The sequence below is a fragment of the Pristis pectinata genome, chromosome 7 (genome assembly GCF_009764475.1).
Source record: "Pristis pectinata isolate sPriPec2 chromosome 7, sPriPec2.1.pri, whole genome shotgun sequence".
Taxonomy (NCBI): Eukaryota; Metazoa; Chordata; class Chondrichthyes; order Rhinopristiformes; family Pristidae; genus Pristis; species Pristis pectinata.
The window spans coordinates 72,154,681-72,169,149 of record NC_067411.1 but is presented as its reverse complement, the minus strand read 5'-3'; the positions used below and the strand labels follow the sequence as shown (position 1 = coordinate 72,169,149).

At 38.0% G+C, this 14,469-nt stretch overlaps 1 protein-coding gene across 1 annotated transcript in view; it reads right to left on the bottom strand.

Moving 5' to 3' along the window:
- Nucleotides 1-1,093: 1,093 nt before the first annotated feature.
- The window catches only part of ptch1 (patched 1), a 73,819-nt gene continuing 60,443 nt past the window's right edge, over nt 1,094-14,469 (bottom strand). The window contains exons 20-24 of the mRNA XM_052020157.1: nt 10,974-11,116; nt 8,570-8,669; nt 6,149-6,403; nt 4,175-4,696; nt 1,094-3,916 (exon numbers count right to left, since the gene is read on the bottom strand). Coding sequence (XP_051876117.1) covers nt 4,175-4,696; nt 6,149-6,403; nt 8,570-8,669; nt 10,974-11,116 — 1,020 coding nt within the window. The 3' untranslated portion in view covers nt 1,094-3,916. The remainder of the gene's footprint in view (nt 3,917-4,174; nt 4,697-6,148; nt 6,404-8,569; nt 8,670-10,973; nt 11,117-14,469) is intronic.

Sequence of the window (14,469 nt, the reverse complement as noted above, 5' to 3'; positions counted from 1 at the left end):
GCCAGGCTAGGTCTTTATTTCTTGGAGTGTAGGAGAATGAGGGATCATCTTGGAGGTGTATAAAATCATGAGGGTCATAGACAAGATGGATGGTAACAGTCTTTTCCCCTGGATAGGGGAGTCCAAAACTAGGGGGCATAGATTTAGGGTGAGGGGGAAAGATTTTAAAGGGACTTGAGGGGCAACTTTTTCCACACAGAGGGTGGTGAGTGTATGGAACGAGCTGCCAGAGGAAGTGGTTGAGGCAGGTTCAATAGTATCATTTATGAAGCATTTGGATAGGTACATGAAGGGGCGGGGCTTAGAGGGATATGGGCCGAATGGAAGAAATTGGGACTAGATGGGTGGGCACCATGGTCGGTATGGACTCGTTGGGCTGAAGGACCTGTATCCGTGCCGTGTTGCTTTATGACATCAGACATCTCAGCATTAAACAATATGCACATTGTTACTGATGCACCTGAGCTTGTATAGTGTGAACTGTATGAATGCATTGATTGCAAATAAAAAATATTTTCAATGAAATAATTTGCAAAAACAGGATCAGTGCAGTTAGAGTGCTTCAAGATAAAACTGGGACAATTGTGTCGGTGATTTGGCCCTTTTATATGCATAATCCTCTGAAAATGGAAGCAAGAGCTGGAAATCAACCCATTTTCAGGAAAAAGGGGATCCTAATGTTACATCCCTTTTATTCAGGCAACTAGTCCTTTAAATCAGATTATAACATCCTCATGGGTGCAATTTCCTTCAATATGAAGTATTGTTAATACCTGGGGGATGAAGGACAGAGGTGAGATCAGCCAAAATTCTGGTCACCTCTGACATTCTGCTGATTTGTCTTTTACAACTGCACACTGCAACCAGGCATTCTTACAATTGCTTGCCTAACCCAACCCAAAAGAAATTCTCAGGGACCATACAGTTTGGATGAATGAATAAACTGTTTTTGGTGCCAGATGCATGTTTTCTAACCTGAATTCCCCCTAACAAATCATGTGGTATGTAACTGTAAATTCAAAACATTGAAACAGAAACCAAGTATCAAGGACACCATACCAAAAGGTAAGTTATATTATTTTTATTTGTTAGAAATTCTATCAGTGTTTGAACATTAATATTTAGGGAGCACAATATCCATTTCCCATGATGCAAAATGGATAAAATACACAAGGCACGTTTTCCATGGAAATCAAAACCAAATTATGAAACATTTCGAATAGTTGCTTTCTTTTTAACACTGTAAAACATCTTCTCCAATTGTAAGTTATAATGAAAGTGTGCATTGAAACTGTCTCAGTTACGATCCAACACAATGGTATCATTACATATAAACTCTTTAAAAATATACTTCTGTCAAAAGACTTGATGACTACTATGTACACTACAAAAATAAATTTTCATATAAATAAATTATATGGCATACATTTATCTTTGTAACTGAAATGACACAAACTCACCCCTACCAACACTGGCAGGCGATGAAACCCAGTTTGAATATTTTTCCTTTTGCATCCTCATACTAAAATCTACGTTCTTAATGTAACTGTTATATATCTTTCCTATTTAGTTATTAACATTAGTAAGCACTTTATACAGATTAAAATCCATTACAAAGTAAAACATTACTGTAATAGTGTTTCAAACAGAAAAAAATCCCTGCATTTTTGTTATAAACTGGCATACAAATTCTGTAAGAAACAATCTTATGATACAAAAATATAAATATCACAAAAAATACAATTTTTCTTAAAAACATAGTTGCCAGCCATTGAGAAATTCTCCCTTTGCCAGTATGACTATAGGAGAAAATGTCTACATTGTGCAGAAGCAGCAGACAGTGGAGGAGGGAGAGGAGAAAATACACAAACATATATCTGCTTTTGATAGACTCTGTGCTATTAAACAAGTAGGGGGAGAAAAATAACTGGTGAGAATTGATGTACGCCAAGGCAAAAGCAGTGGGAAGCCACTCTGAACTTTTGACACCATTTACACTATGGCAGCTGAAGTTAGTTCCAATTAACACCATACAATTTTTTTTGTGAATTCTGGATGATAATGGGTCACCGCAAGTGCCATATTGAATATCACACACTTTTCAATGCCAGAGGTTTTTTTTTAAGTGTATAAAAAAAGGCAATTAAGGTTAACCCTTAGTGTGCTAATGGCAGTAGCTTATTTCAACATTTAAAAGAGAAGACAAACTCAGCTTACCTGAAACACAATTTGGCATCATCTGTTACTTCAATCAAAGTGGCATAATTGAAAAAGATACACATAATTCAATTTCAACTTTTAGTGTTAGTATTTAGTTTGGCTGTTCATTATAAACCTTTCCTAATTTTCCTTTCCATAAATCTAAGTTAGGGAGATGTATAAATGGTGGTAGATCCAAAATCCATTACATACTATTGGCATGAATTACTCCAATTTTTTTTAATGAACATATTCTTGTTAATTGTATGGAATCCCCTTGTATGTTATCTTAATGCATTTAATTATGTAGTTATTGTTAATGGATTAATAGATGCATTCACAACATGAACAGATTAATTTTACGTGAATGTCTGTTACAAATATTATAAAGGCAATTTTATCTTATCAATGGTCATTCACTTTCACAAAAAAAAGCCTAAATGAGGCATCTGAATAGTCATTAACTGACTATTATGCTTCAAACTCTGTTGTCAATTTGATTTTGGAACATTAATCAGAAAGAAAACGATATACCAGCAGTCACGACCTAAGGATCCCTCTAAACACTATAGCCAAAGAAATACTTCTGAAGTGCAATTGCTGTTGGAATGTAAGAATTCCTTGTAATTTTTTCATATGATACATTTATACATACAAAAAAATTAATTGAGGTTGCTTTTGGAGAATTATGACCTTGCCTGCCCACCTGGTTTGAGTACAATGATGCCAAACATGTATTACAGCAGATGAATTTAACATTAATATAAACCAGTGTTTTTAAGGGATAGTTCCCATGCATCTCCCTACATATTTACAAATAATGATGGAATTGGAGTTGATCCTCCTTTCACAAGTTTACTTGGCTGGGTGTATTTTTACAAATATACAAATCTTTGCTAATGAGAACAGTGTATGAGCTTAATGGTGGGAATTTTGCAAAAACATAAATTGACAATAAATAAAAAAAATTAAAAACTGTCGCTTTGTTAGTCTGACAGTTAGAAATTGCAGATACAGTTTATCATTCGAAGAATCCGAGGGTGTCAATAAATATACACATACACACACACACACACACTAAGGGTTAAATTAAAACAACAAGGACATGTATAATACACCGCAAAAGAGTCAAATAACTACAACTATCAAGGTCATAAAGATTAACGTGCTTTTCTTCATATCTGGTCATTTTAAGAACCACGCATAGCGTGTTTGAAAGTTAACAGTGACATTTTATACTACCACAGATCTGTGATATACAAAATTAAAATATTTTAACAAAATGTGTACCTTTACAAAAAATCCTATCACATGAGCAATATTTGCATAGAATAATTATACAATTATACAATATTTCAAGCAGCAGCAACATATGCTGACATTTATGACTAAATTAAGCTTAAATGTGGCACAGATAAACAGATCAATGTACATAACATATGGATCACACAAAATTGTTCCCAATCCATTCACAGGAGTTTTACAACTCCTAAAATTATACTACTTTACATTGTACATTTGTATAATACATATGTGTACATCCTTTAAATATTATAGAGAAGCAATATTTAACAAACAATACAATAGATTAACAGTTACAGTAAACTGTTTTCACAATTCAGGATCGCCTGTATTCATAGCCTGCAGCTTCAAGAATCAGACTATGCAAATTAATTGTTTTCCCATCTTTGGCCATCTGTACATCATAAATTCCATACTAGAAAAAGTAAAAGAAAGCAAAACTATTAGGTGATGATAACAATACTTTCACATCACATAAAATATATACTGTGGTTTTCAGACTGTCATCTTTCTCAAGCCCAATGGGATTTACTAATACAAATTCTACCTTCTAGAAGAAACCAGGAATTGTTTTCCTTTTCTATTTAATGTAATTAAGAAGATGGCAGATCAACAATCCAAAATATTTTTAAACAATATTGCATCTTTCACTGAACTTCCCTCCGAAACTTACCTAATGTGTTCTGTTTCCATTGCTCTGTGTTTCACATTCAACGTCCTCCAACTCTAAAACTTCCACCTTTGAGTCCCTTTCATAATGTGCATCAAAGGGCACATGAGGATCAACAAATGCTCCTTCAGTTTCACTGTACTCCTCATAATGTGGGCATCCTCCAAATACATTTTGGCTGGGGATTGGAGGATGGACGGCAACAGTAACCGAGGCTGTGGCAGTCACAGTAGTGATAGGCTGGCAGTATGTTGGTGCAGAAACACCACTGGCAGTGAATGTTGGATTCCTAGTCTTATGGAAATGTGACCTATGATTTGAATGATCATTATTGCTGAGTCTGGGATGCCCTTCATGAGCAGTTTCAAAAGCGTCCACGCGCGGTCTGTAAGGAGGCGGTCGAAACCCCTCCCTTGCCTCCAAACTGTGGTCCCTACAATTCCTCCAGGATTGCTGGTGTTTGATGTTCTGTGCAGGTGGTGCCCTTGGTCTTGGTCGATGGAATCTGGATTCTGGCTGAACAACCTGAAGATAAAATGAATTATCAATGGTACGGAATTATTCACAATAACAATGCAAAAATTCACCCTCCCTCTGAGTGAAGAAATTTCTCTTTATCTCAGTTCAAAATGGCCCACCCTTTATTGTGAGTCTGTGACCCCCTATTTAAAGCCACCAGCCGGGGGAGAAACAATCCACATATACTCTTTCGAGCCCATTAAGACATCTGTGCATTCCAATGAGATCACTTCTCATTCTTCTAAACTTTAGAGAATAGGGGTCTAGCCGACTTAATCTCTCCTTGTATGATAAATGTGTCATCCTAGGAATCAGCCTAGTTAATCTTCACAGCACTCTATCCATAGCAAAAATATCCCCCTTTAGATAAGGAGACCAAAGAATATGGAAATAAAAAACCTACAGACGCTGGAATTCTGAAATAAACAGAGAAAGTGCTGCAAACATTTAGTAGGTCAGACAGCACCCATGGAAAGAGAAACAGTTCTAACTTCATGTCTTTACTCCAGGTATGGTCTCATCAAGGCCCTACATAATCAGACTAAAGTGCCTTTATTCTTAAAACTCAAATCCTTTTGCAACAAACGTCCACATAACATTGGCCTTCCTAATAGCTTGCTGCATCTGCAAGGTAGGTTTTAGTGACTTGTGTTATAGGTATATCCAGGTCCCTTTGAACATCAACTTTTCCCAATCTCATACCTTTGCAAAAAATACTCAGCACTTTTTTTTAAAAAACTGAAATGGATAATCCCATGTTTTACACACACTGTACTCTGTCTGCCACATTGCTATACACACACTCAGCATGCATACATCTCCTTGAAGCCTCTTTGAATGTTCATGGCTACTCACATTCCCACTTAGTTTCATGTTATCAGCAAACTTGGAAATGTTACATTTAGTGCCCTCAGCCAAATGAATGATATAGATTATGAATAGTTAGAACTGAAGAATCAATCCTGGTGATATCCCACAACTTACAGCCCTTACCTCTTTACCACTTTGTCTTCTATTGATCAACCAGCTCTCAATTCATGCTAGTAATATTACCCTATGCTCTGTTCTTGCTTACTAACCTCCTGTGTGAGATCTTATCAAAAGGCTTCCAAAAATTTAAATACATCACATTCACTAATTCTCCCTCATCTACAACACCAGAAACATCCTCAAAGAACTCCAATAGATTAGTCAATCACAATTTCCCTTCACAGATGCAGGTTGATCCTGTACCATCAGATTAGTATTTTCCAAATGTCTTGATGTCACATCCTTTATCATAGATTCCAGGCCAACAGGTTTTGAATTCCCCCTTTTTCTCTCTCCCTTCTTTGTTAAATGGTGGGGGTCACATTTGCTACTCTCCAATTTATTGGAACCATTCCAGAATCTATATAGCTCTGAAAGAAGACAATACAGCAAAGGATGTTATTTTTTCCAAAAATTAGCTTCACTTACTGTAGACCTGGGGAAGACAGGATTTTCAGTTGCTTCCACCATAATTTGATGTGGTGGTGCAGTAGAACTGAGATTGGATTCATAATGTTTAAGTTCTTCACTAATCCCAGAAACTGTAGTTTGAGAGCTGAATTCAGAATCTGAAGAATCAGATCCATTATTCCCTTGTTCAGGTGGAACTGCAAACCTCACAACTCGAGGTGGTGGCTCTGGTGATGGAGTAGGCAACCTTGTTCTTCCATCGGAAGGTGAGATCTATGGACAAAAGTGTGAGGAATGATTAGTGTCCCGGGAAATTTTTCTCACTATTATAGTAGGTTATAGTGAGGTGAAATAAAACAAGGAAATGTTTGAAATATTCAGCTGATGAGGCAGCAACAGAGTTAATAATTCAATTGATGACCAGAACTAGAAAAACTTGAGAATAAAATGGTGGAAGGGCAGAGAGAATGAAACGCGGTTTGTGAATGGGTGGAGACTAAGAGAATTGAACGACACATGTAGTGCTGGTGCTGGCTGAAGGATAATGGCAACAGTTAATGATCAACAAAAGCTGGAAATGTGTGATACGAGGCTGGAATGGCTGATAACGTGAAAAAGTTGAATTCATAAGACCTAAAACTTTTAGCACTTTCTCTCTTCCACAGAAACTACCTGACCTACAGAGTTTTTACATGTGAAACATTAGATGGGAAAAACATAATAAATAGAAATAATTAAATGATTTAGGATCTTTGAAATTGGATAAATTGCTAGCCCCAGTTGAAATATGTCCCAAATTGTTGAGAAGCAAGGGAGGAAGATATAGAAGTTCTTGGCATCATTTTTCAGATCTCCTGTTCTACAGGAATGGTGCCAAAGGAATTGTGGTTGATAACTTTGTACGAGTTACAGGCCAGTTAGTTTATCTTTGTTGGTGAACAAGATATTAAGAAAATGCCAAGGGACAATATAAACCTTTATTTCAAAAGGCATGGATAAAATAGGGATAGTTAGCACTGATTAGTTCAAAATCCTGTCTGACCAAATAGGCTGAATTTTTTTTTGAGGTAACAAAGAGTTTCAGTGAGGATTAGTAAGAGAGACTGGTGGGTCAAAACAAGAACCAGAGGAGGATTTTCTTGAGCAAGAATGAATAGGCATCAGTTGTGAAAGGGAAGAGTGACAATGAACAAGAAAACTCAAATTGACTCAAAGGAGTCAGTACGGATAGATGAGCAAGTAGGAAAGATCATGGGAGCAAAACCTCAGTCTCATGGAAGAGATTATCTTGGGAAGAGAAGGGGGTTGATGAGGGAGAAATTGCAAAGTGATAAAGGCTCAGTATTTAATTAGCTGGGCAATGTTCTGTTGGACAAGGTGCAGATAATTGCATTCTCATCTTCAGGACAGAAGACAGCAAGATTTGAGCAGCTAGGCTTGCACTCCAATACAAGCCTGGGGCAATGCTGCACTCTTAGGTGAGATAATAATCTAGGGACTCCATCTGCTTTCTAGATTTTAAACACTAGTATTTTGAAAAGCAGGGAAATTATCTCCAGTACTCTGGCCAACACTCACCCCTTAATCAGCAACACTAAAAAAAGCTGGCCATTAACACATTGCTACTTTTGGGAGATTACAACATGCATACCGACTGCTCTGCTTTCTACATTACTATCATGACTACATTTCAAAACTGGCTGTTAAGTGCTTTGGGTTATTCTTAGATTGGGGAAGGTACTATATTCCTGTTGTGGATGGAGAGGGAGCAGAAGAGGGATAAATGGAGGCACTTGCATGATGATCTGGATTTCGGAAACAAAGATATCCGTGAGTTCTACTTGTGTGAAATTTGAGAAGTGCAGGGACAGAGAAAGGAAGAAGGTTTAAGGGGTTGCTTTGCTCTCATTCATCAACAGAATGAGCTTGGGATTGGTTTGACTAACTAGTAAGACAATGGAAAGTCAAACATGGCAATTGATGGCAACATCAATTATGTACGAAGTACGCTCAAGTTTCCTTCCTCAGTTGACCAAGCCACCGTTTGATAATGTTGACATTTTCCTGGTGATATGAATCTAGATATGGGGGTCAAAAATGCACTTGGTGCTCTATGGATCTGTTCAAGCTAGCATTTAAATCCTCATAAAAGCTTTCTCTTGTAGATTTTGCATTCCAGCAAAAATTCATTATCTGCATCTGTGTGGCTTCCTGGTAAGCCACATTTTTATGGTATAAATTCACTAATCCTAGTGCCATGCTTTAAGATTGCATGGGTCAGAGATCAGGCTACAACACTGTTGTGCTGGTTTTCTGGCTTTGCTTCCTTCAAGCTTGCCTCTGGTGAGAATACAGTATTAGCAAGTTTACCTTCATTCCAAAATAAACTCATTAAAAGTATGTATAGCATAGTTATCATGAAGAAAATGATAAACCTACCTCTGGAAGTGGTCCAAAGTAGGATAGCAGCACCGGAAGCAAGACTAATCCATTGAGAACACCCAGAATGGTTAAAATAGCTAGGACTGCAAAGAAGTACCTGTAATAATTGTAAAGAACAGCGCAATTAATTTCAAGAAACTCCTTAAAATGCAAATCATTTTCACATATAAAACCAAACCTTAGTGTTCAAAGAAAATATCACAGCAATTATTTACCTTTCACATCACTGAGGCTATATCCTACAACAACAGTGTTAGTTGACCAAAAGAAGAGAAGAGTAGATTAGTTTGTTAATTATATTGACAAACAGTATGGACTGTTATTCATGAAGTTTGTTACACACACAGAAGAATATGGAACGTGAATTGAATGACTAAACAAGTTCAAACAACATGCACAATGAAAGAAGCCCTATTACCTTAACCCCAGCAGAAGCAAAAACAATAAAGGGTGCAGAACTTAAACTATTTAGTCTAGAGGCAGGGGAAGCAAAGTCTCAGGCAGCTAATCCACTGTGAAACACTGCTATATCTCACAAAATAATCACTAATTAACTCTATAGTGCATCATCTCACAACACTAATCAAAACTTCTAACCTACACCACTCAGAGATGCTGAATTGTAGTTTGACCAAATAGCTCAAATTGGAATGCATTATAGAGCATGAACCAGGATTCTGCTGCAAAGTGCTACCAATTCAACAGGAAGATTCTAGCACTGTATTTCATAAGAGCAGTTCATAATAGTAAAACTGCACTACAAACTAAATCTTTTGTAGTATAATTTAGCATCTATGAATACTCTTGTTTTGCATCAGGCATCTCAAACATACAAGTGTCCAAATGGTTATCATTCCACTGCTTAAGGTTATTTTCCAGGAATCTTCATGAATGCAAAGGTAAACTTTTAACCAAAAGAGAATATCTTACTCTTTGGTATTCATTCTAGCTAGGAGAAAGCCTTGTAGATACACTTATGAATAAAGGCTTCAAGGGCATTGGATAAGGCTTTAAAGGACATAGATAAGGATCAATCTAATGTCTCATTATACAGCAGCACAGTTAGTTTTACTATGTCCAAATGCAAATTTTTCTTTGTAAAATAAAGATTATATCAAGCAGCAGTGACCACTTGCCTTTTAAACCATCAATGATATCCATTTGTGATTTTGTTAGCCACATGCAGACTTTATCATTATAACCCAATATAAATCATATCATACAAGATATATTTTGATCCACTGTCTTACATTATTACAAGCAAAAAAGGTATTTTGTCTGTTCATTTCAAATGTATTGCAAATATAAGCCAACTTTGTCATTTGGCTCATTGGCTGCTCGAGTTTGAAAACTAGCTAAAGCTGCTATTGGGCCCCATTCCCAGCCTTGCAACTAAATCCTGTGTTTATTTTGTATTTCACTTATAAAAGCGTGCACAGACCAAGCGCAATTCTGCTGCAGCTAAATGAGGCAAAGGCGAAAAATTCAACAGGATTCTCTCTTTAAAATAAATAAACTACAAAAGATTTAATCCATAATTAGAATTCAATTATATAATTTCATCTATAATTAGAGAAAAGGCTCCAGCTCCCTAATAAGTCCAGTTGCAGAACTGAGCTTTACTGTACATGCATCAGGCATCTCAAACATACAAGTGTCCAAATGGTTATCCATTCCACTGCTTAAGGTTATTTTCCAGGAATCTTCATGAATGCAAAGGTAAACTTTTAACCAAAAGAGAATATCTTACTCTTTGGTATTCATTCTAGCTAGGAGAAGCCTTGTAGATACACTTATGAATAAAGGCTTCAAGGCATTGGATAAGGCTTTAAAGGACATAGATAAGGATCAATCTAATGTCTCATTGTACAGCAGCGCAGTTAGTCTTACTACGTCCAAATGCAAATTGGACGTAGTTTTACCGTTCATATATAATCCGCTATCTCACTGTTTGGGATTCCTGATGGTTCAGCATCTGGCTCATCAGATAAAGTTTGCCATGCTCTTTTCCAGCTCATTGGGGCCCTGCTTCCTATACTTCCTTTCAATTCACTGGGGCCCTGGCAAGTTAGAAGGAAGCACTGGAACCCAAGCCCCAGCATATTGGAATCAATCATTCATTTCCCATTGTTGGAATTATAAGATCATAACAGACTTGACATAAAAGGTTAAACAGCAAATGGGGTAAAATAAGTCCTAATTGGTAACCATTATGTACACATCAGTTTTAAAAAAATACATTTTAGCCTATAAATTATCAGAAAGTAAGGTTTAACAGCAAAACAGTTTACAATATCACTGACAAAACATTACAAGATTTAAAATGAGATGACCATGCAGTTCAAAAGGAACATGGAAAATGAGGTACAGAACTTACGGCACTAAATAAATAGCTTCTTACCGTACAATGAAGTCAAATTCAGACCCAGCAAGCATGAGAACTCCAAGAAGAGTTGACACAGCTCCATCCAGCACAGGTGCAAACATGTGCTCCAGTGCAAGAACTGCCCGCCTATTTTTGTCTCCTATGGCGGTTAAAAAAGCCTGTGTGTGATAAAGTCAATGCAATTAAATGTGGTATTTACTGAAGTACATTAAATCAAATCTATAAAGCTCAATGGCTCAGCAGCTACTATGATTATGCCTAACAAACTAAATATCTTGGGTACATTTTAACTAAACAAGAAAAAAAACATCCTTCTTATTTAACTATTTTTATCCAACTATGTCCAAGAATTTAAAAATAGAGGAGTACAATTTATTTAACTTTTTTGGGTTTTTATGGATCTTAGTTATGGTGAATGGTTAGGAGGCTGTTCAACCCAGAATATTTGTGCATTACACAAAAAATGTACATTTGATATTTTGTAACTGTAAAATAAGATGACAGATAACATCCATGTAGTGACTCCTTAATTCTATCATTTGAAATGTTTCCTTTTTCTCACCATTAAATAAACCAAGCATTATTTAAGTTGATTGTTATTTATGATTTCACTCTGACAAACAATGTTTTACTTGGAGTACTAGGACAACAATTTTCAAAGGGCCATCCTCAGTCACATCTAACCTTATTCAGAGAATGTGCTTTAAAAGTCAGATCCTACTATACTGAACATATTCTGACTCGTATATTCCTGGAATATCAAATGAGCACATTGCACCACTATGTTAACCCGAAATATGATTTTACTTTTATTAAAACCTGCAATTAAACTTCCATTTAGTGAGGACATTATTTCTTTACTTCTTTGAATAAACTTTTTCAAAGACGGATTTCCTCCAGGCACATCCCCAAACCGATACATGAAGATTTTTGTCCAGTTTAAGAGGAGATTCCAATTTAACCTACTTCACAGTCATATTCAAATTAAATATATTTGTTACCTGAAAATAACTAAAACACCTTTTTCGTATTTTTATGTATCAAACTATAACCATCAATTTTTCTATTAAGAATTCCTACAAGCAAGTTGTTCAGGAAAATTCACAGATTTTTACGTGTCTTTAATCCTGAGAATATAGTTGCTCAGAGTGGCTTGCGGCAAAGCTGTATACATGAGAAACAAGGGACTGCAGATGCTGCAATCTAGATGAAAAACACTATGATACTGGAGGGACTCAGCAGGTCAGGCAGCATCCATGGAGAAAAGCAGGTGGTCAACGTTTCGGGTCAGAGAGGACGGGTTACACCTGAACCTGAGGGCGGCCAATATCCTTGCAGCCAGGTTCACTAGGGTGGTTCAGGGGGGTTTAAACTAGATTGTGAGGGGGAAGGGAACCGGAGGAGTAGGTCAGAGGAAGAAGGGGATGGGGAAAAGTCAGATCTGACAGGTAGAGAGGCTTTGAGGAAGGAGAAGCAGAGTACAGGCTATAAAAGTAGTAAGGCAGATGGGCTAAAATGCATTTACTTAAATGCAAGAAGCATCAGGAATAAGGCAGATGAACTGAAAGCTTGGATAAGTACATGGGACTACGATATTATGGCTATTACAGAGACATGGCTGGCATCAGGGCAGGAATGGATATTGAATATTCCTGGTTTTCAGTGTTTCAAAAGGGATGGGGGGGGGGGACGAAGAGGAGAAGGGGTGGCGATACTGGTCAGGGACACTGTTACAGCTGCAGAAAGGGTAGATAATGTAGAAGGATCCTCTCTAGAGTCAATATGGGTGGAAGTTAGGAACAAGAAAGGAGCAGTTACCCTCCTGGGAGTATTCTAATAGGCTCCCCGGTAGCAGTAGGGACACTGAAGAGCAGATTGGGAGGCAGTTTTTGGAAAGATGCGAAAATAACAGGGTTATTATAATGGGAGACTTCAACTTTCCAAATATTGATTGGCACCTACTTAGTGCCAAAGGTTTAGACGGGGTGGAGTTTGTTAAGTGTGTCCAGGATGGATTCCTGACACAGTATGTTGACAGGCCGACTAGAGGGAATGCCATATTAGATCTAGTTTTGGGTAATGAACCGGGACAGGTGACAGATCTATCAGTGGGTGAGCATTTGGGGGTCAGTGACCATTGTTCCATAACCTTTAGAATTGTCATGGACAGGGATAGGAGCAAAGAGGACAGGAAGATATTTAATTGGGGAAAGGCAAATTATGAGGCTATAAGGCGAGAACTTGGGAGTATAAATTGGGATGACATTTTTGAAGGGAAATGTACTATGGAGATGTGGTCGATGTTCAGGGATCTTTTGCAGGATGTTAGGGATAAATTTGTCCTGGTGAAGCAAAGAAGGAATGGCAGGGTGAAGGAACCGTGGGTGACGAGAGAGATGGAACAACTTGTTAGGAAGAAGGCGGCAGCATACATAAGGTGTAAGCAGCAAGGATCAGACAGGACTCATGAGGAATATAGAGTAGCAAGGAAGGAACTTAAAAAAGGGCTGAGGGGAGCAAGAAGGGGACATGAAAAGGCTTTGGCGAGTAGGGTTAAGGAGAATCCCAAGGCTTTTTTCTCGTACATAAAGAGCAGAAGGATGGCTAGAGTAAAGGTAGGTCCGATTAAAGACAAAGGTGGGAGGATGTGCCTGGAAGCTGTGGAAGTGGGTGAGGTTCTCAATGAATACTTCTCTTCAGTATTCACCAAGGAGAAGGGTCTTGATGATGCTGAGGACAGTGTGATAAGGGTAATGTTCTATAGTATGTAGATATCAAGAGAGAGGATGTGTTGGAATTGTTAGAAAATATTAGGACAGATAAGTCCCCGGGATCTGACAGAATATTCCCCAGGCTGCTTCGTGAGGCGAGGGAGGAGATTGCTGAACCGTTGGTTAGGATCTTTGAATCCTCGCTGTCCACGGGGATGGTACTGGAGAATTGGAGGGTGGTGAATTTTGCCCCCTTATTCAAAAAAGGTAGTAGGGATAGTCCAGGGAATTACAGACCAATGAGCCTTACGTCTGTGGTGAGTAAGCTGTTAGAAAAGATTCTAAGAGATAGGATCTATGAGCATTTAGAGCATCATGGACTGATTAGGGACAGCCAGCATGGCTTTGTGAAGGGAAGATCTTGCCTCACAAGCCTGATAGGGTTCTTTGAGGTGATCAGGAAGATTGATGAGGGTAGTGCAGTGGATGTGGTCTACATGGATTTTAGTAAGGCGTTTGATAAGGTTCCGCATGGTAGGCTTCTTCAGAAGGTCAGAGGCCAAGCGATCCAGGGAGTCTTGGCCGTGTGGATTCAGAATTGGCTTGCCTGTAGAGAGCAGAGGGTTGTGGTGGAGGGCTGTGACTAGTGGTGTCCCACAGGGATCGGTTCCGGGACCTCTATTTTTTGTGATATTTATTAATGACTTAGATGAGGGGGTGCAGGGGTGGGTTAGCAAGTTTGCAGATGACACAAAGATCGGTGGTGTTGTGGATAGTGTGGAGGGCTGTCGAAGCTTACA